Source organism: Heteronotia binoei, chromosome 5 (assembly GCF_032191835.1).
Source record: "Heteronotia binoei isolate CCM8104 ecotype False Entrance Well chromosome 5, APGP_CSIRO_Hbin_v1, whole genome shotgun sequence".
NCBI lineage: Eukaryota > Metazoa > Chordata > Lepidosauria > Squamata > Gekkonidae > Heteronotia > Heteronotia binoei.
In genome coordinates this window covers 81274630-81302560 of record NC_083227.1, presented here as the reverse complement: position 1 = coordinate 81302560, position 27931 = coordinate 81274630, and the positions used below count along the sequence as shown (strand labels likewise).

General features: G+C 43.8%; 1 protein-coding gene across 2 annotated transcripts in view; it reads left to right on the top strand.

Annotated features, from left to right (window-relative positions):
* Positions 1–4216, top strand: part of CHCHD6 (coiled-coil-helix-coiled-coil-helix domain containing 6) — a 366636-nt gene extending 362420 nt beyond the window's left edge. For both annotated transcript variants that reach the window (XM_060239695.1, XM_060239694.1), the window contains one exon: positions 3619–4216. In XM_060239695.1, the coding sequence (XP_060095678.1) occupies positions 3619–3642 (24 nt within the window). In that variant the 3' untranslated portion in view covers positions 3643–4216. The remainder of the gene's footprint in view (positions 1–3618) is intronic.
* Positions 4217–27931: the final 23715 nt, after the last annotated feature.

The window sequence follows — 27931 nt, the reverse complement described above, 5'->3', positions numbered from 1 at the left end:
AGAAGAACCAGCGGACATAGAAGAGGCGAGACCCGGGGAGGAGCCACCCAGAGGTCGACCAGAGGACGCCGCCCCAACTCCCAGTATACCGGCGCACAAAGCGCCCGGGCCGGCAGAGCCCGAAAGACCCGCGGAACCAGACCAACAGCCTCCGGCCGCACCACCACCCGCAGAACCACCGGCAGCAGGAGCCGCGCCTCCCCCACAGAACCCCCTAAGATGGTCCACCAGGGAGCGCCGACCTCCCACTTATCTCAAGGACTATATACATTAACCGGGGGGGAGGGGTGTAGTGTATCGTCAGCTAAACGCGCCATGCGCTGAGGCGACTGGGCTGCCCCAGGCGCTCCAGCGTAGGGCACGGAATCCCCCGCCAATCACCAGCTGTGGCGGGAAGTTTAACAGGTCAGGATTGGCCTGACCTGTCCAGTAGGCTGTACCGGGGTTTGTACATAAGCGGGACCCGGCCCGCGTGTTCGCTCTCTCGCAACGTGCTCCGAATAAAGAATGTTGCCCAACTCGCGTCTCCCGTTTGAGTACGTTACAGTTACAATCTGATGTTGACAAGCATGATGATAAAAGGGCCCGTGGTATATTACTTACAATGCTGGATTAGACCTGGGAGTCCCAAGTTCAAATCCCCATTTCCCTTGAAATTCCTTGGGTGACAGTGGGCCAGCCATTTTTTCCCCTCTCTCTCAGCCTAACCTAAATTTAAAAAAAAATCTGTGACAATAAAATGAAGAACTGTGTACCTACCCTACCTGAAGCTCTTCAGTTCATGTTGCACAAAGGACATGACACCATATTTTGTCCACCAGCCCAGCCTGAATTTAGACCACCAAATACTGCCAGATCCATTACACAGTCACTGAAATGTTTCATGCTTCATTAAACAACTCGCCCCTTTCTCCATAGGTAAAAAGAAAAGGTAAAGGTAGTCCCCTGTGCAAGCACCAGTCATTTCTGACTATGGGGTGACATTGCTTTCACAACATTTTCACAACAGACTTTTTACGGGGTGGTTTGCCATTACCTTCCCCAGTCATCTACACTTTCTCCCCAGCAAGCTGGGTACTCATTTTACCAACTTCGGAAGGATGGAAGGCTGAGTAAACCTGGAGCCAGCTATCTAAACCAGCTTCCACTGAGACCGAACTCAGGTTGTGAGCAGCGTTTAGGACTGCAGTACTGCAGCTTTACCACTCCCCTCTTCAAATCCCACATGATGCCACATCTTTGCCTTCAAATCCCATATTGAAACTTGCATTTTAGGTGAAGTCGTTGGCTCGTTGCAGATTTTAACTTTAAAACATCATTTATGATGCAGCAGGCATTAGAGTTTGATTTTAGGGTTTTTTGTAAATCTGCAAATATGCATTTTTTCCACTGTTCTAGCTAACTTACAGTTTTCAGCCTTGAGAAGAACAACATGTGAATCAATGGCTTTATGCCCAGAATAAATCCTAGAACAAATGGAACAGAGTTTGCAACAATTATTCTTTGGGAAGCATGGAGCTGTCTTAACTGCACATCTCTAGAGAAAAAGAATTAGATGCTTTAATAAAGTCATGGGAGACTCACATAATTATGTCTGTGTAAGATGGCCACATCCTAAAATACACAAATCTCTAACATCTGTGTTGCAGTGAGAATATCTTATCTTTGGTGAGACTTTTCTGAAAAGGTTTGGTATATGGACATATGAAGCTGCCTTATACTGAATCAGACCCTTGGTCCATCAAAGTCAGTATTGTCTTCTCAGACTGGCAGTGGCTCTCCAGGGTCCCAAGCTGAGGTTTTTCACACCTATTTGCCTGGACCCTTTTTTGGAGATGCCAGGGATTGAACCTGGGACCTTCTGCTTACCAAGCAGATGCTCTACCACTGAGCCACCGTCCCTCATGGTAAGAATTTTAGAAATTGCATTTCACTTTTAAATGCAACTTAGGTAGGAGGAGGGATGAGATATGCTTTTTTATTTATAATCCCATTTACATATTCTAGTGCTTTCTGTATAATAATGATTCTTGTTTATTTTTACTCTGTTAAGGGCTAACTGGAGTGATTTTAAATAAAGTTCTTGAAAGGCAGCATTGAGCGATCATTGGCTGGGACACAAGGTTTTCATCAAGACCTGGAATAAATGAGTTTCTGATTTCTCTTCAGTCAGGAGACCGCTATCTATACAACATGATTGTTGAAGAGACTGATAATTATTCACGCAGCTTCACGGTTTAGCAGTTAATGTGTTATTTTAAAACAGTTAAAGAGACTTTTTGTTTCCATGTAATGGAATCTAAATAATGCCCCACACGGGGGAGAGCAGCTTCATAACAGCAGTCTCTTAGTCCTTATTATCCCTTCCTGGAATGAACTCTAAGTATGTGTGATTGAAATGAATACATATTCTTCCACCATTTAACTTTGTCTCCACTTTCCTCTCCTTCCTCTATTACATCCTCCTGTGGATAATTTTAGATTGTAAGCGCAGGGCAGTGACCTGCCTTTTTTTTTTTTTTTTGCTGTTACTCGGTAAACAAAAGTAATACTGGACTTTATAGTTTCAGCATTTCAAATAAACTTTAAATCTTAACTGGGATTTGCAGAAAGCAGGTTAAGATGAATCTCAGGACTCAAAGGGCCCTTCCAAGACCTAGTGCAAGGCACTTCATTTCATTCCACGTTATGTAGACTTCCCAGTATCTGACTGAGGCAGATGAGCTGTTTGGTCCAATGTCGTTGCTGTTCCTTTCTGGAATTAAAGTGCACAATCAGACAGCAATATCTGCTGTTCCCCAATCGCTGGTGTCCTGTTCTGACCCGTCTTTGAATCGGAGTTATTTGACGCGGGAAAATCCAGTCCTTATGGATGTCAGTGCTTTCACCCCACATTTCCAGATGTCTGAACTCTCCTGTTGTGAAGTCAAGCTGGTTGGGAAGTCTGAGCCATCCCTTTCGTTTTTGCCTCCTTTTTTAATCAGTTAGCGACTATATGTGCATAAGCAGATCTTCACCCCAGGGTCCTGAATCACCATTTGTGCATTTCTGCACCCAAACACCCCAGGGGAGTTGTTTTTGAGTGACAACCCCCCCCCCCCCAAAACCCTCCTGTTTCTTGGGGTTTGAAAGCCATAGAAATAGTACTTCAGTAGGCTCCCATATTTTTATTGGCTTCAGAGTTGCTGTTTGAAAGTATTCCATGATTGATACAAGAATAAACATACTTAATTCATTGGGGCTACTATAATGTAAATCTGCATGATGCTTACACTTCCCTCTGCCATGTATTCCGAGACAGAGAGACACAGCAAAGGAGGCTGATCGGGGCGCCGCAGTACTTGGTGCAAAGCTGTTAGAAAGGAGCTGCACACTTATGTGCATGCATGAAAGATTAAAAAAAGGATGATGCCCACCCACTTTGTGGTTACTGCGCAGCAATAATCTGAATGGCCAACCATGGAGTAAGCACACATTGAGGCGGGTTAAGGGTGGCATGTTTGGACAAACCTCTCCAGAACAAATAACACCGGATAAAATAGAAGTGCAGCCAGACTACACCTAGCCTGTCGCCTAATTGCAGCCTAAGTAATAACCTATCTCTTTTTTGTTTCTCAGGAACTGTTGGTCCATTTCGATTAAAGCCAAGCTGCCAGCAGAAGTACAGAGTGCAGGAGACCACCAAAGCTCTTCAAAACTCAGCATCTTTTTGGATTCTTGCTGAGGCAAACGAGTGCCTTCTGTGCAGTGTGGTCCAGGAAAGCATCATGTCTCCGATATACAGATGCCTGCATGTATCAGTCTGAATTGATTGATTTGGACTTGAGGAAGAGCCCCAAGTTTGGCGAAGCAGTGCTCTACAAAATGGGCATCAACATCCTCATCCTTCTTTCACAGAAATTTCATGGAGAGAAAAATCCTCATGGACAGATTACATTCTCCTTCAGCATGCAAGACAGAGGCCTCCAGTAGAGGGGGAAAAGCTTGTTACCCGTTGTTTTCACTGTTACCCAGTCTGTGTTTTCTGAGATGTTGCCTTTGTCCTTGTTCCTTAATGCAAGGCATCTGGGGAATATGGGGAAATGCCAGAGGCCTACTTGTTATGGTCAATACTGCTCTCCATGTGTGTTTGCATTTGTTGAGTGAGTCCAACAGAATCATTCCTTCCCCTCCTCTTTAAAACTCTACCTAAGAACAATAAAGAGTACTTGATGGACATATTGTCAGATGTTTTTTGATCCAACAGTTCAAGAATGACTCTGCCTCCTCTCCCTCCTTATCCTTGCCCCTATCATCAAGACTTCCAGTCAGTGTTGATAATAGAAACCATTCCAGGCACTGTTTCTAAATTAGAAATCTCATTTGATGCATGCCAAGAGCTGGATGGGTAGCTCTGGCTTAGTTGAAAAGGCACAAAATTCTAACTGGCAGAGAAAGTTAGCGTTGCTGAGTCAAATGGCAAAAGGCTTTGCCTACTCTGTGCTCTCCCTCTCTGCTTTTTGTGCCCTTCCCTTGCTGTGACAGTCTCTCGGTGCTGCTTCCTTTGCTTGCCTGCCAGTGATTCAGAGTTCCCTGGAGTCAAACAGCTTCACAAGGCAGGATCAAAAACATCCTACACTTTTGCAGCACACACTTGTCACCCTAACAGACATGGCTAGGCAGCTCTTATTAATTTCACTCCCATCTCTTTGGTTCTTTGGGTGTCTGGTGGCTAATAGGTTAAATGGGATGAAATCCTTTCACACACCACATTTTTAAAGATCAGAATGAATGAAGGAGGTGTTGTGTTAAGGAGAGGACAAAAAGTCATTTCCTGTCCTACAGCCTGCCCAACTGGTGTACAGTGCTTACTCCTGCCAAAACAACAGGGAAAGGTCACCCTCTTCCTGTTCCCGTGTAATTTTTATGATTCTTGAGTTGGAAGATTATACTTGGAATTTTCTTTCCTAATTGTTTTTTCAGGGCAGATATAGGGGACAAGAGTGGAATAGAAGGAACTCACAGTTACTTCTGTTGTACATTAAACAGGAAGAGTTAAAAAAAAAGTTGTTTCCGTCTTCTGCTGGGTCATGGTCAAGGGGTACTCTGGAATCTCTTTTTAGTTGCTGCTTATTTGCTTGAACTGTCATCCCATGCCTTGGCTGGATGTAACCTACAGTTTCCATTACAGCAACTCTAAATGGTGAGGATTAGGATGCCAAGGCTGTTTTATCTGGCTGCCTTGGACAATTTTCCCCTTAGGCAAGTATAATATATTTTCCATGTTCTTTGTATAATGAGCTTTATTTACCAAATTGGCAATTCCTCTGTTGAGAAATAACTGATTACAGCTTTCAAGGAGCTGCTGTCATCTCAAGATATGCAGGTGTCTGTGGAACATAAACAGATGCAATCATTCAGAAAATGAACCCAATTCTGTAGACTGGGAGAGGGAAGGAGGGTAATAGAGAGACAAAAACTCAAATGCAACCTCTCCAGCCTAGTGTAGACAACACGGACAAGTGCCTTCATATATTCTGTTACATCAGTCAGGAGCAGAGCATCACTCTTTGAAACATGCAAAAATATAGTCTCTATTTTTTTTTAAATGTAGTTGTATATTTTGTCCCCATGTCCGCCACAGGGCCATCTAATTGGAAATCTTGGGAGGGGGTATAATTGAAATACAGTCAGCCTGAACAGAAACATTCTCACTTATACAGCCATTGTATGCAACATTAAAGAAATGTTGTTCAGGCCTCCATATGAAAGGGGAAATTGAAGAATAAGCACTTAAACAAAAAGCTTCAGAAGGTTTTGTTAGCTAAATTCTCATGCAGAACCCATTCTCAAACCAGCAAGAGGGTAAATGTTCTAGGCTACTCCCATTCCAATGACCTCCAAGGCTGCAAACTGTGGTTAGAAACCAGGGTTTTGCTTTCACAATTAGAGATGGGCACAAATTGAACCACAAAGCAAAATTCATTGCAAATGTTGCCCTGTTTGTGATTTGCGAACCAAAGTTCATGACAGGTCCACCATCACAAACTTCCACAAACTTTTAAAGCAGTTTGTGGTGGTTTGTGAATACAGCAGAAAGCAAGGGTTTAAAGGGACTCCAAGTCTCTCTAAACCCCTTCTTTCTGTTCCCCACAAAAGCCACCAAAACATTTGAGTGGCAGGGAGCAGTGCGCTCCCTGCCACTCGGCTGTTTCAGGCTGTCTTGTACAGTCCTTTTAAAAGGAGTGCACAAGAAAGTCCCCCAAAAACAGCTGTGTGGCACCTGCTCCCTGCTGCTCAGCTGTTTTGGTTTGTCTTATGCATTCCCTTTAAATTTTAATGGGAGTGCACAAAATAGTCTGAAAAATAATTGAGCTGCAGGGAGCACCTGCTTCCCACCACTCAGTTGTTTCAGGCTGTTAAAGGGACTGCACAAAACAGCCAGAAACAGCTGAGAATCATGGAGCAGCTGTTTTTCAGGTATTTTGCAAACCCCATTTAAAAAGACTGCAGTCCCTTTCAATGGGGTTTGCGAGGCCACAAACCATGAACCACTTGGGTTTGCAAACCTTCTGGTTTGGTTCACGGTTCAGTTCATTGTTTGGCCATGAACCAGCATGAACTTCATTTTTCCAATTCATGCTCATCTCTGCTCACAATTCCAGTAGTCTGTCCACTGGTTTCACACATCTTCATGTTCATTGTGAGGTTGTTACATAGACTGTAGGAGGGCTTGGCGTTTTGCATGTTTTTTTGCTGTGAAAAATATGGGCTAGCTATGTCAGCTCTTGATGCTTATCTCCTCTACAGGTTGCTTGATTCCTCTAGGGATTCTTTGGAGGATTGTTACAGTAAATTGCAGTTAGACTCAGGCAGCAAAAAAAAAAAAAATCATTCTGACCACAGTCTAGAGATGGGCAGATATTCCCATCATGCAGTTGCAACCGCAACTGATATTAATTGGCCTATTCTCCACTAAGCTTCATCTGAACAAAGATGACCATGAAGACAGAGCTGCTCATCAGTCTTGGAAGAGAGGCCTCTGGGTTTGAACAAAATGAATGCAGTTGGCTTGGCTTCCACCTGTAAACAATGACACCACTACCACAAATTGATAGACTATAAATCCAACATTTCTATACTAAATATTAGATGCCAGGCTTCATTACACACAGAGATCACCTGAGAAGGTCCCTTAGGTTTTCACAGAAAAATGCATATGCATTCGAAAATTGTTTTCACACATAATCACCACTGATACATTATTACACTACCAAATGCCATTTATGGGTATGAGCAGGTATACATTTGAAAAAGGTCTGAAACTATTGTTGCCGAAAAGACGCTTAGTTGTGGATGTGTCTGATGGTGAAAGAACAGTCCGATGCTGCAAAGAACAATACTGTATCGGAACGTGGAATGTAAGATCTATGAATCAAGGTGAGCTAGATGTGGTCAAACAAGAGATGGCAAGAATGAACATCGACTTCTTGGGAATCAGTGAACTAAAATGGATGGGAATGGGTGAATTTAACTCAGAGGATCACTACATTTATTATTATGGCCAAGAGTCCCGTAGAATAAATGGTGTGGCCTTTATAGTTAACAAGAGAGTGAAGAAGGCAGTAATGGGATACAATCTCAAAAATGACAGAATGATCTCAATCCGTATCCAAGGCAAACCATTCAATATCACAGTAATCCAAGTCTATGCTCCAACCACTGATGCAGAAGAGGCTGAAGTGGACCAGTTCTACGAAGATCTACAACACCTTCTAGAATTAACACCAAAAAAAGATGTCATCATAGGGGACTGGAATGCCAAAGTAGGAAGTCAAAAGGTAACCGAAACAACTGACAAGTTTGGCCTTGGAGAACAAAATGAAGCCGGGCAAAGGCTAATAGAGTTTTGTCAAGAGAATAAACTGTCATAGCGAACACCCTCTTCCAACAACCTAAAAGGTGACTCTACACATTGACATCACCTGATGGACAACACAGTAATCAGATTGATTACATACTCTGCAGTCAAATGGAAAAGCTCCTTGCAGTCAGCAAAAACAAGACCTGGGGCTGACTGCGGCTCAGATCATGAGTTACTCATTGCAGAATTCAGGCTTAAACTGAAGAAAACTGGGGGAGCCATTAGGCCAGGTTTGACCTTGATCACATCCCTTATGAATATACAGTGGAGGTGAAGAATAGGTTTAAGGAACTAGAGTTGATAGACAGAGTGCCTGAAGAACTATGGATGGAGGCTCATGACATTGTACAGAAGGCAGCAACCAGCACCATCCCAAAGAAAAAGAAATGCAAGAAAGCAAAGTGGCTGTCTGACAAGGCATTACAAATAGCTGAGGAAAGAAGGAAAGCGAAAGGCAAAGGTGAAAAGGAAAGATTCACCCAACTGAATGCAGATTTCCAGAGAACAGCAAGGAGAGATAAAGAGGCCTTCGTGAAGGAACAATGCAAAGCAATAGAGGAAAATAATAGAATGAGAAGGACAAGAGATCTCTTCAAGAAAATTGGAGAAATCAAGGGAACGTTTCATGCAAAGATGGCCATGATAAAGGACAAAAACTGTAGGGACCTAAAAGAAGCAGAAGAGATCAGGAAGAGGTGGCAAGAATAAACAGAGAATTTATACAAGAAGGATTTCAATGTACTTGACAACCATGACAGTGAAATCGCTGACCTTGAGCCAGACATTCTGGAGTGGGAAGTCAAATGGGCCTTAGAAAGCATTACTAACAACAAAGCGACTGGAGATGACGGTATCCCAATTGAACTTTTCAAAGTCCTAAAAGATGATGCTGTTAAAGTTATGCATACATTATGTCAACAAATCTGGAAAATGCAACAGTGGCCATGGGATTGGAAAAGATCAGTTTATATTCCAATCCCAAAGAAAGGTAATACCAAGGAATGTTCAAACTATCTCATCATTGCACTCATTTCACATGCCAGCAAGGTCATGTTAAAGATCCTACAAACTAGGCTTCAGCAGTATGTAGATCGGGAACTACCAGAAGTTCAAGCTGGGTTTCGGAGAGGTAGAGGAACTAGAGATCAAATTGCCAACATTCGCTGGATTATGGAGGAAGCATGGGAGTATCAGAAAAACTTCTATTTCTGTTTCATTGACTACGCTAAAACCTTTGATTGTGTGGAGCACAACAAACTGTGGCAAGTCCTTAAAGAGATGGGGAGTACCAGACCACCTCACATGTCTCCTGAGAAACCTGTATAAGGGTCAAGAAGCAACTGTCAGAACGGGATATGGAACAACTGATTGGTTTAGAATAGGAAAAGGAGTTCGACAAGGATGTATATTGTCACCCTGCTTATTTAATTTATATGCAGAGTACATCATGCGGAATGTTGGCCTGGATGAAGCACAAACCAGATTGCTGGGAAAAACATCAACAACCTCAGATATGCAGATGACACCACTCTAATGGCAGAAAGTGAGGAGGACCTAAAGAACCTCTTGTTGAGGGTGAAAGAGGAGAGCACAAAAGTAGGCTTGAAACTCAACATCAAAAAACCTAAGATCATGGCATCCGGCCCCATCACACCTTGGCAAATAGAAGGGGAAGATATGGAAGTAGTGACAGACTTCACATTTCTGGGATCCAAGATCACTGCAGATGGTGACTGTAGCCATGAAATTTAAAGACATTTGTTCCTTGGGAGGGCAGCTATGGCGAACCTGGGCAGTATAATAAAAAGTAGAGACATCAGCCTGCCAACAAAAGTCCGTATAGTCAAAGCGATGGTATTCCCAGTAGTAATGTATGGCTGTGAGAGCTGGACCATAAGGAAGGCCGAGTGCAGAAGAATAGATGCTTTTGAGCTGTGGTGCTGGAGAAGAATCTTGAGAGTCCCTTGGACTGCAAGAAGATCAAATCAGTCAGTCCTAAGGGAAATCAACCAGACTGTTCCCTGGAAAGTCAGATGCTGAAGCTGAAGTTCAAATTCTTTGGCCACCAAATGAGAAGGGAGCACTCCCTGGAGAAGATCCTGATGCTGGGAAAGACAGAAGGCAAAAGAAGAAGGGGATGGCAAAAGATGAGATGACTGGACAGCATTACTGATGTAACAAACACGAATTTGAGCAGACTTTGGAGGATGGTGGAAGACAGGAGGGCCTGGCGTGACTTTGTCCATGGGGTTGCAAAGAGTCGGACTCGACTGTGTGACTGAACAACAAACTATTGTTGGGTCAAAATTGTGGTCTGGGTCTCTGATGGCTGCTGCTAGGATCCTGTTGACTTTTTTCTTACCTACTGCTGTTTCCTGCAGCCTTTACTATCCTATCTCCCATATCCTCAGATTACCAAACAGATTTCTGGGCCAAGGCCCATTCAAGTCCAGATTCCACAGCTTATTCCAGGGAAATTTTTAAATGAAGGAAGAGTCAAACATACAGTTCCCCTCCCTGTAGTCTCAAGCAATGCAGTCCGACAGCATATCACATTAGTGGGCCAATCACATGAGGGCTATTTAGGTCACTGAAATTACATAGCTTGATTCCCCAGTAACTTGGGTGCATCATAACAAAACATGACCCAGAGAATGAAACATAAGGATAGTAATTTAACATGTTAATTAAAAGCCTGAATGGGGGGGAAGCATACATATCATAAGGTGCAGTAGCACTAGCCATGCAGTCTTAAAAATTTGGTATAATTGGTTAGGATTGCATTGTAAATATTAGACTTTACAGTGACACTATGCAAGGACATCTCAACATTGTATTCACTGTGATGATCAACTACCAAGACCAGAGCAAAGTTGTTAATTATAGGAAATTTTGGAGGTCATTATTTCATGGGGTTGTTATAAATTAGAAGTGACTTGATGGCACATAAGAAACACACATGCAGTTTACCATATATTAACTTGCGCATAACAACTGGATAATGTGTCAGAGAGAAAAACCTTAACCACTTTTCTCCACCTGATCAGAAATCCAGAGAAGCAATACGATTCTTCTTACCACTTTACAGTACCAACACACACTCTTTCCAAGTGGTTACACACATACATGGTGAGAGGTCATCAGTGTTTACTCACTGTGAATGCTTAATTTGCAGTCTTGCTGAGAGTTACAGCAAATTGCCTCCTAATATTAATATTTTATGCTTAGTTTTATGGGATGTTTTATTTAATGAACCTATGAAGTTGCCTTATACCAAGCCAGACCAAAGGTGCATCTGTTCATATTGGCAGCCATTCTCCAGAGTCTCAAGCAGAAAAAGGTCTTAATACCTGATATTCTTCAACTGGAAATGGCAGGGATTGAACCTGGGGCATTCCACATGCAACACATGCAGCTCTACTTCTGAACCACAGCTCTTCCCCATATCTTTATGTTTATACTTTTTACCAACTCTGCTGTGTTTTCAAAAGAGGGAAAAATTACTGAGGATGTGTCTGTCTGCAGTTCTTGTAGATGTCTTTTGTGTAGCTGGAGACTTAATCCCATTATGTAGGTGGGGAACAGAATATGTTCTTGGACTCCTGAGAATCTTGGCTTCTGAACCACAATGCTTGTACTATCACAGTGTGTGCTTCCGTCTGTTTACACACCTTTATGTGGATCAGAAGCCATAGGATACATCTGTGCTAGTGTACTTCAGGCAGGTGGTTATTTAGTGCGTATTTGACCTATGTGCTGAGCACTGGCACAGAAGCTGGTAGAACTGAGGCGTGTAGATGTATGTAAAGCACATTGGCAGCTTGATGGGAGCCACATTTGATTAGGTAATACAGAAATGAGCAAACTTGCAGGGCAGTAAGCTTGAGGCAAGTGGGATAAATATGCAGGCTATTTACTGGGTCTAACCCTCCTCTATGAGGTGCACCAGGATGGCTAATGGCAGGCCCTGTGGCTTAGCTGAGTGAGCTGAGGCACTGATAGAAGAGGCTTGCCTCCCTCCCTGGGCCAGCAAGGTGGTGCAGGCCTGGTAGCTGGGGGCTGTAGCTGGCCGAGTGCCATTGTCCTTTGACAGGTTTGTAGGCCTGCTAAGTATGGGGGAACTGCTTCATCCGCCTCCTGCACTGAGTTTTAGAAGTATGTGGATTAACTAGTCTCCTGCCTGGTTCCAAGCAGTTGCAGAAGCAGCTGTGAAGTTGTGGTGTCCTTTGGTTCACCTGTGATAATACTTCACACCTTTTCTCAAGTGTCTCCCCCTCTGTTAGGCTGTCCCACTGGAAGGAGGGACTGAATTAAAGAAGGTGGTGCAGGGTCTCCCCTTAGTTTCATAGCTCTTGTAGGAGCTCTATTTACTAACCTTGGTGTCAAGTCAAAGAGAGATGCATAATGATGCAAATGGTGGTCACTGATTTATATGGTACATGTGTGTTTCCTTCTCCCATTGGTGCCAAAAAATATTTCTCTAACCTTTCCCTATGCTGGTCTTTTGGGGTCTGTTATTCCCAGCTTTTGTTTGTTTAAAAAAGTCTTCTAGCATGGTTGTGTTGTAAAGTGCATACATATGTATTTTATCTTTCTGTGCAAAGAAAATATTAAGAGTTTTAACAAAAATGTGTGTGTAAAATTCATGTCTTGTGGCTCTCAAACATCTGATGTTTATTCTATGTGACTCTTACATTAAGCGAGTTTGGCCACCCCTGGTCTAACTTAATGGCAGCAACCTCCCCAAAAGCATGTAATATACTACATGCATGGTGGGTCTTATATACCCAGCCTTGCTTTATATTTTCTTTCTTTTATAATAAGTCCTTTGGTAGAGAGTGCGAAAATTCTGCAAAACATTAGTCAGATTTTCTAGGATTCAGCTCGAAAGAAGGGTGGGAAGACCTGCAAGTGCTTTAAGGAGACAAGCTATCGAAGGGAGGTGGATATAGAGAAATGTGAACCCACGAGAACAATGCCATTTGACTGTGAGCAACTGCTGGGTGCTATTAACAGTGCTACAAGTGGGCACTTTGTCTATGCTCACAGCCACTCTTCTTACTGCTAATTTTACTACTTAAGTCCTTAGCACAGAGAGAGAAGCTGTGCCCTGGAAAGACCTGGGTTGAATGTGTGGAATGATAAAGAGGAGATAATTCTGTAAGAAAAGTGGGAGGCAAATGAAAAATGATGCCAGGCTGTGTATACAATATAAATTATTTATTTACCTAATTTACAGTCTGCCTTTCTTGCTGAGACTCAAGGCAGATTACAGTGTGAGACAATGCAATCAAAGAGCATGAGGCATCCAACAAACAAAACAATAGGACTAGGATGCAAAAAATATATCCAATGTGATGCATCATAAAAAGTGCACAAGTGGAAATACCACAGTAGAAAAACTGCAGAAAAAAAACAGTAAACAGTCGTACATACAACAATCCTGTTCTCTTTACAAAAATGCCCTTCATTCCATTATACTAACACATTTCCAATACCTGCATTAGAAGGCACAAACCTTAAGCAAGAGTCAAAAGGCCATAGTTTATGCATTCTCTACATTGCTGTCTATTGCAATGTGAGCATATAATAGCCCAGGCCTTTAAACAATCAGAATCAAAGCTGGCCTCCATTCCCCAGACTCTTAACTCAGTTATAGTTTTTTTGGCCAAGCAGTTTCATGTGATGACACACAATCAGAACATGTTCTTGCTGGAACCCTCTAGAAAGTTACCTCATCACTCCTGATTCCTCCTCCCATCCTATGGGCTACAGGTTCTCATGACAAGCAAACTACCACATTTCCAACTCTGGCCTTGAAGATGATATGGGCTATGTAGCCAGAGAGACCCAATTAGCAACACCTGCAAGATGGATTAAGCCTATAAGTATTCATGTTAACCCATGAGAGGAATCAGAGGTGCTTTGCCTCACAAGGCTGAATGAAGACAAAATTTGTTTCTGCAGCACAACTAGACTTGACTGAGTCAGCCATTGTCAGCTGGACCCATCAAGCAGGGTAAAGCACAGTGTCCCTCAAGACCTGAGCTATCCCAGCTAGCATTACCTCCCTCTTATCAGGATTCAGCTTCAACTTGTTCACTCTTAGCCATTTAACCACAGCAGTCAGGCAGCGGCTCAAGCCCTTTACTGCATCACCAGGCAGGGCCGGCTCTGCAGCTAGGCAAATTAGGTGATTTCCTAGGGTGCCAGTCTTATGGGGGTGCCAAATTGGGTGCCCTCCACTTTACTTCATGATGTTATCAGTGCAATGGGTAGCATCAGAAGTTAGCCTTGCCTTGGGTGCCAGACAGGCTAGGCCGACCCTGTCACCAGGAGATTGGGATAAAGAGATGTAGAAGTGAGTGTTGTCAGCATATTGATGGCAGGCATTTATCCTAAAGTCTTTACATGGGGGATAGAATGGCACCTTGTGAACAAATCTCACACTAATGACAATTGTTCTCCAGCAGCAATCCTTTGAATCTGATCTGTAAGGAATGATTTAAACTAACACCTTTGATACCCACTTCTGCCCTCAAATGTCTCAAGATAACAAGTCACCATATCAAAGGCTGCTGATAAATCTGCTTCTGTGCCCTCCTCAGCAACCTGAGTGCCCCACTGCCAGGCCCATTGCTAAAATGGCTGGGGGTAATTTGATGACTGGATTTTTGCACTCCCCTAGCCTATCTTTGGTCATGAGAATATATACATCTCAGAATAGTATTTGTCTCTTGAAAACTGCTATATGCTAATTGTTTTGTTAATTCATTGAACAACACTTAATTGGTGCATCTGATAAGTCCCACAGGCCTGCTGCAGTTCAAAATGTTTGTAAACATTCTAGTCTTAGAGAAAGTGTAATAATTCCTGATGCCACTTCAACTCCATTTTCTCCTAATTTGTACAGTTTATCTAGACTGGCACCCTGCTACAGAAGGTGGCTGGACCGTCTGCTGTGGTTCCTGGCTTGTTTCTCTGTCCTCCTTTGTGCAAAAGCTCTTCTTACTACTACATTCCCATCTTGTGTGGGGTGCTAATTATACCTGCTGAGCGGTTGGCTGTGCTGCCTGGGGCAGACCCAAAGGTAGCTAGCTGAATGCCTGTCCCTCGTATTTAATGATATATATCATAAGCCACAGAGTTTTGCTTCTGCTGACCAGCTGTAAAGAACTTCCCTTTTTGTCTTTTATAGGGCAAAACTTTTCTTACCATTACTGCTAATGGTGAATTATCCCTCTTGAACTTGTAGTATATTCATTATTGCCAGATTTTGTCAGCTCATGAATGACCCAGATATGGTCTTTGTTGTTTTTAAAGGGAGACTATACAGCTTCATGGAGGATAATTCCAGCAGTAGATATTAGCCATGATGACAGCTAAATGGAGCACCCCTGTTTAGAGGCAGTTTACCTCTGAATGCCAGTGTGATAAGGGCAACTGAGACCAACTCGACAAAACCTTCCAGCTCAGTTTTATAGGCTGTCTGAAAGCATCTGGATGGTCTCTCTTGGAAACAAAATGCCACACTGGATAGACGTTTGGATCTGTCCTGGGCAAAGGCTGCTCTTTTCTTTTTATGAAATGACTCATGGGGATGTGGTAGAGAGAAGGAAGAAGAGCTTCAATTGTGCCGTTTTTCTCTCTCCGATGTTTAATCTTTATCTAAAACAGGGCAGCTAGTATCCTTGTCACGGAAACCCTCCAATTCCAAATCTTAGGCTTAATGATAGAAAGAAACAAAGGCGGGCCTATGTATTGAATCCTGGCCCCCTTCCTAGCCCCTTTTTCAATGTCTGTCTGTCTCTCACATTATCCTCCCATGCCCTTTTCATTTCTGGTTGGATCTCACAACCTTTCTTACTGGGAAGGTCCTGAGAATCACCAGTACACAACTAGTCCAGCTATGGTAAAGGTGATTCCCTGGTGTAATAACCACATGGATCAGAAATATAGCTGCCAACTCCAAGTTGGTAAACTCTGAGTGATTTGGGAGAGAAGCCTGAGAAGGTGATGATTTCTCTCCCCCTCTCCTGCATTCTTCTGACCTACATGACTGTTCCTCTGTGCAGGCCCTTAGCCCTGGGAATGAACTTTTCCAGGGCTGAAAAGGACTGCTGGGAAAGGGGATAGCCAGGAAGATCCATGGTCCTTGTGTGATGGTTGTGCTGAATTCAACCCTTTATCTTTACAACATCTGTATGAGGTTGAGAGTATGACTGGCCCAAGGTTCCCCAGTAAACATGGCAGAGGGGAGGTATGAACCTGGGTCTCTTAGACAGAACACTCTACTCACTACTCTACCAAAGTAGAATAATAATAGTTCATAGTACATTGTTTTAAAAAACAATGGTGGATAACTCACTGGCACAGTGAAGGAAAGCAAGTTGCATTTTTTGCCTCCGTCTTCACTGTGGAAGATGAGAAGTATTTGCCTGCTCCAGAACCTTTAATTTTGGAAGGGGCGTTGAGAGACCTGAGTCAGATTGAGGTGACAAGAGAGGAGGTCCTACAACTGATTGATGAATTAAAAACTCATAAGTCACCAGGTCTGGATGGCATATATCCAAGAGTTCTGAAAGAACTCAAAGTTGAACTTGTGGATCTCCTGACAGAAATATGTAATCTTTCATTGAAATCTGCCTCCGTTCCTGAGGACTGGAAGGTAGCAAATGTCACCCCCATCTTTAAAAAGGGTTCCAGAGGAGATCCGAGAAATTACAGGCCAGTCAGTCTGACTTCAATGCCGGGAAAGTTGGTAGAAACCATTATCAGGGACAGAATGAGTAGGCACATTGATGAACACGAGTTATTGAGGAAGATTCAGCATGGGTTCTGTAAGGGAAGATCTTGCCTCACTAACCTGTTACATTTCTTTGAGGGGGTGAACAAACATGTGGACAAAGGGGACCCAATAGATGTTGTTTACCTTGACTTCTAGAAAGCTTTTGATAAAGTTCCTCAGCAAAGGCTCCTTAGTAAGCTCGAGAGTCATGGAGTAAAAGGACAGGTCCTCTTGTGGATCAAAAACTGGCTAATTAATAGGAAGCAGAGAGTGAGTATAAATAGGCAGTCTTCACAGTGGAGGACGGTAAGCAGTGGGGTGCCGCAGGGCTCACTACTGGGTTCCATACTCTTTAACTTGTTCATTAATGATTTGGAGTTGAGAGTAAGCAGTGAAGTGGCCAAGTTTGCAGATGACACTAAATTGTTCAGGGTGGTGAGAACCAGAGAGGATTGTGAGGCACTCCAAAGGGATCTGTTGAGGCTGGGTGAGTTGGCGTCAATGTGGCAAATGAGGTTCAATGTGGCCAAGTGCAAAGTAATGCACATTGGGGCCAAGAATCCCAGCTACAAATACAAGTTGATGGGGTGTGAACTGGCAGAGACTGACCAAGAGAGAGATCTTGGGGTCATGGTAGATAATTCACAGAAAATGTCAAGACAGTGTGTGATTGCAATAAAAAAGGCCAACGCCATGCTGGGAATTATTAGGAAGGGAATTGAAAACAAATCAGCCAGTATCATAATGCCCCTGTATAAATTGATGGTGCAGTCTCATTTGGAATACTGTGTACAATTCTGGTCACCACACCTCAAAAAGGATATTATAGCATTGGAAAAAATGCAGAAAAGGGCAACTAGAATGATTAAAGGTTTGGAACACTTTCCCTATGAAGAAAGGTTAAAACGCTTGGGGCTCTTTAGCTTGGAGAAACATCGACTGCGGGGTGACATGATAGAGGTTTACAAGATTATGCATGGAATGGAGAAAATAGAGAAAGAAGTACTTTTCTCCCTTTCTCACAATACAAGAACTCGTGGGCATTGGATGAAATTGCTGAGCAGTCAGGTTAAAACGGATAAAAGGAAGTACTTCTTCACCCAAAGGGTGATTAACATGTGAAATTCACTGCCACAGGAGGTGGTGGCAGCTACAAGCACAGCCAGCTTCAAGAGGGGATTGGATCAAAATATAGAGCAGAGGTCCATCAGTGGCTATTAGCCACAGTATGTCTGTGTGTGTATATTTTGGCCACTGTGTGACACAGAGTGTTGGACTGGATGGGCCATTGGCCTGATTCAACATGGCTTCTCTTATGTTCTTAAGTTCAGCTGCTCAGTGACCTCTGAGAGGTGGTTATTCTCTCACCCTGAACAACCTCAGGTCTGTTTCTATGACAACCAGATACCTTCACCTTCTAAAGGGCTCCAAAGCAGGCCCCCAGAGTGGACAGTTACCTCTCTTTAGTATATTTGATTTTTCTACAACAGCTGCTGCAAAAAAAAAAAAAAAAAAAAGGAAAGGGAGGAAGTTATCAAATTGGACCCCTTACTTCTTGCCTCATCCTTGAGGCTGAGGTGGAAGAGACATTTTGGTGTCATGGAGCACTCAGTCCAATAGCTTCTTTACTAGTAGGACACCAAAGCAAGGCCACCATTGCCATTTGTGGTGCTGTTTGTACCTAGATCTAGTAGGAAGCTTAATTCAGTCTCTGAAAAAGATGGGAGTCCCAGCTGTGCAAGAGTCTCTCTTCCCATTCTAAGCACCTACAGTGCTTCTACACATGAATCTATCCTTACTCACGTCATATAGCCTGGCCAGAGCCTGGCACAGAGGAAAATTGTTTACAGTAGTAATTTTCATCCAATTATATTGGCCCTGCTAAGAGCAGTTTAAGAAACCAGCAGATTGCACTGAATTTCAGTGCTCTAATTCACTTAATTGCAGGCAACTCTCACCACTCCTGTGGGTAGTGTTCCTTATTAGCATAGCAATTGATTCCCTCTAAAGTCTGCACAAGCCTTCCTTTGCAAAATTATTGCCTTTGTAAGAATGTAATGTTTGTTTACCAAGCAATTAGCTCCTGCCGTGGAAAAGAAATGAAACCCGCAATAGGCTTGTTCACAAGTTACACTGCTTGGACAGATTGGTTTTTCTTCGTAGAATGACAAGTGTAGACTAAATGCCACAACCTATGAATGTCCTTTGCAGAATCCAATTCAGTGTGATTCACACTCTTTCCTTTCTTTCTTAGGCATATACATCCTTCTTGGCATGGCCATCTTATACTTACAAATACACAACTGCTTGCAAAGGAATGAGTTGTACTTTTCTACTTCCAAAGCTTCCACCTTGTGATAATCTAGTATCAATGTCTTTTTAACTCCACTTACCCCAGCTGCTTCCATGTGGGGAATATGGGGAACTCTCACATGATAACATCTACAAACACTCATTGCAGGTCATTGCACTGGGAGGTTCTCCACCCCCTCTCTATGTCATTGGCAGCCACTGGCAAAAGCAGCAGCCAAGTGGCAATTCCAGCAGGAGGAAGGAAAAGTAGAATCTGGCAGGGCTAGCAAGAGTAAATTGAGGCTGGAAATTAGATCCAGAGTTCTGTTTCCAGGACAAAAGATGACTTGACTCAGCCAAGTGGGAGGCCAAGCTTAAGGGCCGGTTTGGAGTTGCCATGATACCTTCTTCAAAATTGAGAAGGGATGACTCTTTGGAGTTCTCTTATTCATGAAGTGGAGGTTATGGGTCAAAATGAGGTGATTTCGAAGTTTACACTTGCTGCTAAAGTCCCTTCAACAGACAGGCTGAGACATGGATGAAGAGAAACCAATCCTCTCAACAAATTCATGTCAAGTCACATGTGTCAAAACCATGATGGGGTCAGTCTGTGGCTCACCAATGAGTATTGTTGCTTAGAAACAATGATGTACAAGAAAACATTCCAGTGAAGAATGGAATTGCATAAATCCCAGTCAGCATCTAATTTTGCTACAGGACTAGTTTGAAACATGGAGTTTGATTAACCAAAGTCCATATGTCCCTCTCATGTCAGCTGCTGTATCTTTACTGCAGCTCTCTAAACTCACCTTTTGCTTTTGCGTTGGGTTGGGACCTAACTGGGAGCCTCCTGATATTGAGGCTCCCAGAAGTGCCTCCAGAAGACAATCCACTAAGAAAAGAAGCCCCAAATCTATTAATGGGCAAGGCTTGGAAGTGGAAACCCATTAATGGATTGCAGAGCAGAAATTCAGCACCAGCCCTTTGACAATAATAGTATGCGGCTATGAACATAGCCTGGCAAGATTTCCTAGGACTCTCCCTCCCTTCTGCTTATTTTAAGGGGCTACAATTCCTCTTATTTGTCACCTGGGCATCATAAAATGGAGCTTGTTTTTTTTATCTTAGACAAAAGGGGAGTACTAACAGTAAGGCAGAATTAGCAAAACATAACATTAAAAATAAGCACAGCTATTAATTTTAATGGGCTTTTTGTTACAACCACCATAAACTGAGTAAACAGGAAGTCTGCCAATTCTGTCATATAGCTTTCCACTGAAGGCAGAGATCTTTAGCCGTTTGATAATGCAGTGGCTGGGTCTGACTTGTCATTTGTGTGTGTGAAAGAGAATTAATTCTTTGAAATTTCTTCAGCAGCTTTTTTTTCCCCAAGCCAATGAAGAAATCTGGCTGACTTGTTAACAATGTAGCCAAACACTGAGCTTCCATCAAAGCAGGGTGCAAATGCCAGTTCAGGATTTAGCTGAAATAATATCTGCTAAAATAAAGACTCTTAGAATGCCGAGTAATTGCTCTTTTATGGGCTGCTGGAATGAAAAAAAGGCGCAATATTCCATTTCCTCTTCATTCTCTTTGTTTTCTCCTGCAAGCCTGCCTTTTGTCTCAGGTTCAGTTGTTTCTCTCACACTTCCTTAGCTTCCAGTTTGCTGTTGCTGGCTAACCACAGTAACTTTTTTGGATTGCAATTTATTGGATTAAACAGATCAATGCTATGCATCTGTGAGGGCCAATGTTGTGTGTGGAGTCAAGTTGACTGCAGCAGCTTCAGGAGGTTTCCAAAAGCTTAGCACTGCCGTGAGATTTGTGTTGTTTTTTCCCAGCTTCCTTCTCACTGCTCCACAACAATAAACAATTCAAGACTGCTTTGGGAACACTCCACCAGCTAAGGAGGAGTGTGCTGGGATCTAAGCAAGGTTTGAGATGCATCCATAGTATATGTACAGATAAGGTTTGTGGCTCATGTGGTCTGTATGAGGTTTTCTTTTAAGTGCTAACTAGTGATCTTGGGCTCCTGCTTCAGATTTGGAGCAGATCTGGATTCTGGATCTTGGTGAAGGACCATTTCCATACTGGGAAATGTCAACACCCAGGGTGAATATAAACAGAAGGAGGCTTAATACATTTTGAAGTTATGACATCCTTGCTACACAAAAAGTGCTTCATGAGTAGGGTTATCAGGTGCTTGCCTGCCCCAAGCAAACTTCTGCACCCACCCGCCATCACCAGAGTTCAATCAACTGATGATGGGAGACACTTCTGAGAGGGGGTATACCATTGCTGACACTGTGACATCACCAGCCCCCCCCCCCCCACAACCCAAGCTCCTGGGATTGCCAGGCACAGGGGCTTGCAACCTTTATCCTTGAGAACCCAGTCTGTCTACTCCCACTGTGACCATGGTGGGGTTACTAGAGGTTTTAGATAGACCAATTCATGTCTTGTCTTTGTTCTTTTGTGGATAGTATTAATAGTCTCATAATTGCCTAAACCACACTAAAAATCTAAACCACACATTCTAAACCACACTAAAAATCAGAAGCTGCCATCTTCCTGGAGGCCTGGATTAAATGGAATAGCTGTCTGTCTGTCTGTCTATCTAATCATTGAAAAAGAAATGCTTCAAGTGCTTCAGTCAAATGAACTAACTGTGGAACCAAGTGTCCATTCTCCCAGCTTCTAATCCTGAACCACCTAGTTCCTCAGGTGTACAAGCTTAACAAAACATTTCTTTGCCTGAAAGGAGGATGACATTAGTATGTAATTAGATAAGCTTAGCAGACTCTTCCTACCCATGTAGGAACCCAGATTCACTCAACCCAAACAGTTTAGGTTTTATTAATGTGCAGAAGAAGACTTGGGGTTTTTTTATACCCCTCTTTTCTCTACCCTAAGTGGTTTACAATCTCCTTTTCCTTCCTTCCCCCACAGAAGGCACCTTGTAAGGCAGGAGGGGCTGAGAGAGCTCTGAGATACTGGCCCAAAGTCACCCAGTTGGCTTCACATGGAGGACTGGGGAATCAAACCCAGTTCTCCAGATTAGAGTCTGTCACTCTTAACCACTACACCATGCTGGCTTTTTGCAAAATGTATATAAAATGTAGTTAGCAAAATAAGAACACCAAAATGTCATTTCTAGATTAAAGTTCTTGTCTGTAGTTGAAATAACAAGAATGCATAAATGTAGGACCCTTAAAGATGGTTTGGCCAAAAGATATAGCAGATCTGGACTCTGGATCTTGGTGAAGGGCCATTTCTGAGATATGTCAACACCCAGGGTGAATATAAACAGAAGGCAGGCTTGATACATTTTGGAGTTATGATCATTCTTCTTTCCCTGATGTGCTGTTAAGAGCATGATCCTGCTTGGCTTACATACTGTAGCTGTCATAAAATGGATCAAAGACCACTTTAAAAAATAAATGAAAATTGATTCATAAAAATGCTTTGAAGTCTTTAAAGGAAAGATGCTGCAGAAAAGCAAGAACTTTCAACTAAGTACTTATCAGAAGGCTCCATTATTATTTCAGTATAATTCTCAGTATGTTTTATGGTCCTAGACTTCACTCCAGTCTTGAGGGATCATTAGATAAGCCAGCAGTGTAGTGACTGTGGTGTCAAACTAGGACTGATTTGCCAGTCTCCAGGTGGGGCCTGGAGATCTCCCACTTTTACGCCCAATCTCCAGCTGGCAGAGATCAGCTCTCCTGGAGCATTATACCATGCTGAGGTCCCTCCCCTGCCCAAACCCCACCTTCTCCTGGATCCACTACCAAAGCCTCCAGGTATTTTCCAGCACAGACTTGGCAACCCTATGAGATTATTTGCCTAAATTTTAATTAATTCCATACTTGTGAAAATATTTTAACTTCTGTTTGTGTGCCCTTCTTGATTGCTTAAAATGATTTGTGATTACAGAATACAAATGTACCTGTCTTACCAATAAACATTTCCAACCAGTTTTCCAAAAGCAACAGTTTCCTGGGGTGCGGTCACACGTACCATTAGTGACGACACAGCCCCGTCTGGCTGACGGATTAAATGTGTTCGTTCAGACATCCACATCTGGCAATCGAGCGTCATCCGGGGTCATCCAGGCTTGCTACGCCTGAATGGCGGATTAATTTGACAGCACAGAAAGTCCGGCCCTTTTTCAAAACAGCGGCACAAGATTGGCTTTTTCTTGTTTGGACAGCTCACGTGCGATACTGCCTCCCACCTTTAAAAAAAAAAAAGCCCCAGCAGACATGCGCATTTGCCAGATCATCCGGGAATCTGAGGTGATGCTTCTGCTTCTCCAATCAACACAGGATCGGGGGGGGGGGGGGAACGTTATCCCACTATTTAGAACAGGAAAAAAAATATCTTTTTTTCAATGTGGAGGATTTTTGTGCGGTCACACGTCACATTAAAAGCGTGTGTGTAGCGCTCAAATTTGAACAGCTGAATATTGATTCGATGCAGGGCCATTCAGACGAGCAACCAAGAATGCGACTCATTCTGTTGTTGAGTGTTCAGACATCCAATACTATCACGCTCTTTTCTTGGAGCATGCGTGATCAGGTGGTGATTTATGGGAGGGGGGGGTCCATTGAACATGCGCCCAACTGTTTGGAGGTGGGAAATCAAACGTTACTTCAGAGGGGGGGGGGAAGTTTCCAGAAATCATCCACATTGAAAAAAAGAGATTTTTTTCCTGTTCTAAATAGTGGGATAAAGTCCCCCCCCCCTCTCCGATCCTGTGTTGATTGGAGAAGCAGAAGCGTCACCTCAGATTTCCGGATGATCTGGCAATGCGCATGTCTGCTGGGGCTTTTTTTTTTTTTTAAAGGTGGGAGGCAGTATCGCGTGTGAGTTGTGCAAACAACAAAAAGCCAATTTTGTGCCGCTGTTTTGAAAAAGAGCCGGACTTTCTGTGCTGTCAAATTAATCCGCCATTCAGGCGTAGCAAGCCTGGATGACCCCGGATTACGCTCGATTGCCAGATGTGGATGTCTGAACGAACACATTTAATCCGGCAGCCAGACGGAGCTGTGTCGTCACTAATGGTACGTGTGACCGCACCCCAGGTGGATTTAACTTTTTTGCAGAGAAGAGATCTGAACCAAATGCTCCCCCTTGGCTGATGCAAGGACTGCTGCTCTATGACCATTTTTGCACACAGCTTACCATGCAGTCACGTTCCTGTTCTCTCCGCAGTGTCTGTCGGATTTCCCATTATCTGCGCCAGAGTTACAGGAAGTGCCATGGCTTTTGCGTAGCAAACGTAAACTGGGTTTTAGCAGTTTATGTTTGCTACGCAAAAGCCGCGGCACTTCCTGTAACTTTGGTGCAGATCATGGAAAATCCGACGGACGCTGCAGAGAGAACAGGAACGTGACCCTGTGGTAAGCTGTGTGCAAAAACGGTCTATCTCTTCCTCTTACCCCACACTGGCTCTAGCATATTCCAGGCTGTCTAGCAAATTGGATGGTTGGTGAGGACTGTGGCATATGAAATGACGCCCCTCCCTCCATTGCACTGTCTCATAGGACCTTGGGATGCACTTTCTCTGTTTTGTACAAAGTAGGAAGCACCCTGCACCAGCTAGGATGCACCTGAACTGAGTTTGCAAATTAAAATCTCTGCTCAGAGGAGGAAGCTCAACAGACTATCTTCACCCAGGGCCCATGCCCAGTAGATACTTTCAGCTAATGGCAATATTAGGGGAAGGGGGTTGCATCATTAAGGTTTTAAAGTCTTTTCTCCAGAGCCTGCCACCATTTTGCATATGTTGTTGTCACACTAGAAAATCTTTATGTAGACTGGGGATTAGAGCACATGGTTTGCATGCATGAAGTCTCAGGTGTCATGCTGTTAAAGGCCGTATGTGCTATGCTAAATAACTTGGAGAAAGCTATTGCTGGACTGCTGGTTAACCAATGTATTCAGAAGGGGCTGAGACTGCTCGCCATGTAGGATTCCAGCTGATTCTGTCTGATTGTTTACCAGAGCCAACAGAAGCCCCAGATGCCAAACAGAAGAGGCATCAAGAAGCCTTTTCCACTCCACTAGGCTGGATTTCCACTAGGAAGCGTCTTGTCACCAGTAGTGATTAGCGTACTGTTACCCAGTATGTGTGGTTTTGTGCATAGATATGCCACAGCTTCCTCATACTTACACTTATCTAGTAACACATAGATGCACATGGTGTGTAATAATACTAGAAAATACCTACAACAACAATCATGGAACTGTTCTTTCTTAATCTTTTAGCTGTTTTATACCAGGCACAGTATTTAATTTTTATTTATTAAATTAATCTTTTAGACCAACCTCCTTGTATATACAAGGCTATGCAATGAAGGAGACCCGATCAATCAGTGATAAAGCCATTGCGTGAAGGTAAGCTTTTCTGAGCTGCAATGTTATACCCAGTGAACTGTTTGTTCTCCTCTCCTATGTCTCCTCTCCAGAGAACCTGTCTGCTTGAGGAAACTTTAAAAGTAGAACATAAAAGTAGTTAACAATTTGTTAACAATTAATAAACTAAAGCATAAAACAGCATAACTCCTTTCGTAGCTTTAAACAAGTCTCATAATACAGTTCTCAGGCTCGAAGCAGGCTGTAAAAGCAATTTTAAAAGATTAACCCCTCGATTAAGGCTTGGATAAAAAGAAATATTTTTGGCATGGCACCTAAAGTCATGGAGGTGAGCCTTAAGGTGAAGGACATTCGACAGGTGAGGTTTCACTGCTGAAAAAGCTGTGCACTTACTCATCACCCACTTCACAAAGAGCGGAGTTTATGAGGAAGGTCAACTGGTGGGCTGGATAGTATGGGAAGAGATGGTCCTTCAGGTACCCGGGTGCCCTAAGTCATCCTATGACTTAAAGGTAAGAACCTGCATTTTGAATTGTGCCCAGAAACAGATGGGCACCTGGTGCAAATATTTAGGACTAGGAATAAGACTCATTGTGGAAAAAAAAATAACAGGCTCTAGAAAGAGGCTCTTGGTGACTGCCCCACCCTTGATGTCTTCCCACCCACCCAAGTGAAGGCATTCACTCCACCACCCCACCCTTGGTGTCTTCCCGCCCACTCACCCCAACTTCCCACCCCTTTCCAAACTACCCCCCACCCCCCAACCACTACCCCCACACCATTGGCACTCTCAACTACCTCCACACCTCTCAACTACCCCCACACCCTTGGCACTCCAGCACTCCCCCACCCATGACATTCACTCACCACCCGCCTTGCTGTCTTTCCACCCACCCCCATCCTTAGCTTTCACTCACCCCCTCCCCATCCTTGCTGTCTTCCCACCCATCCTGCAGCTGAAACAGATGCTGGCTTCCTCCCCACATAAGTGTGTGTGTGTGTCCACATATCTGTGGTGACTCAAAGCCCTGAAAGAGGCCCAGAATGGAGATAAGAATAATTAGGGGGAGTGTGGGGGGCCATGAAGACAGTCACACAGACCCTGAAGCTCAGCATTCCTTTTGTTTGTACTACATTGTTGCTGCCTTTTCCTGTCTTATTCAGCCTTGCAGCATTTAGCATCAGCATGAACTTCTGGCATAATCTAGGGTTTTTTGGCCTGGCGTGGTTGTGTTATGGTATACCATAGAGCATGTGCCTCAAGGCAGCTGTTTTCTGTAGGGGAACTGATCTGACTTCAGCTTTCCATCTCCTCCCCCATCCCTGCAGCCTCTTCCTAGGAAAAATACAGTCTTTCTCCACAGTGGGAACCAAAGCAGGAGGGAAGCACAACAGCAGGATATAATGACACAGAGTCCACCCTGCAAAGCAGGCATTTTCTCCAGGGGAACTCTGCCATCTGGACAGCTGTTTTAATTCTGAGAGATCTCCAGCCCTCACCTGGAGATTGGCAACAATGGTTCCCCAGGAGGAAATGGATGGTTTGGAGAGTGCAGTCTATGGCATTGTAACTGTCTGAGGTCCCACCCTTCTCAAACCCCACTGTCTCCAGGCTCCATCCCTCAGATCTCCAGGAGTTTCCCAACCTGGAGGTGGCAACCCTATCTCCTTCTCAGCTAACCATCAGCCTACCTTTATCTGGCCCTCTGACTTCAGCTTTCCATCTCCTCTCCCCTCTCTGCAGTGTGTGGGGGGGGAGGCAAAACAGCTTACACCATTCTCTCCCCTTTTTGATCTACACAACAACTCTGTGACTGGTCCAGAATCAGCCAGTCAGCTTCCACAGCAAGAACCTGGGTCTTGCAGACCCTGCTTTGAAGTACTAACTCCTAAGCTACATTGGCTGTCATAGAAGGCTGCTGCTGAACAGTAGCAAGCAGCCAGGCCTAGTTACGTCATGCCAGTCAGGTGGCAGCAAGTCACCCAGAGGGTGCTGCTAGGCCTAGGGTAGCCAACCTCCAAGAGGAGCCTGAAGATCTCCTGGTATCACACCTGAACTCCAGATAACGTATCTCTCTCCCCCTGGAACAAATAACTTCTTTGGAGGATGGTCTGTATGGCATTATATTCAGCTGAGGCCTCTCCCTTTACTGACAGACTCGAGCTTGATTGCCTAGCAACAGCCTCTGCCATCAGCTTCCCTGGTGGCTCAATCCTCATCTGTCCTGGAACAAGGCTGAGGGGAGGAGGGAGGGAGTGACACGAAAGAAGCAGCCACCATGGCCTCCGAGGAAACACTCCTGGTGGGGCAAAGCCTTGCCACCTAGTTGCATTACCACCTTCATTCTCTGTCTCTTCACTGTCTCCCTACCACTGCCACCTGCTTTCTCTTCCAAATGCCAGAGAGTTGGTAGTGACAGCAGGAGGGAGAGAGGAGTGGACTCAGCCAGTGGAATGCAACAGAACTTGAGTGGCATTTGATGGGCCAATGGCTGATGGAGCACACACCACAGCCAATGGGAGAGCTGAAAAGTGCCAATACACTTGTTCTTATCTATCTATCTATC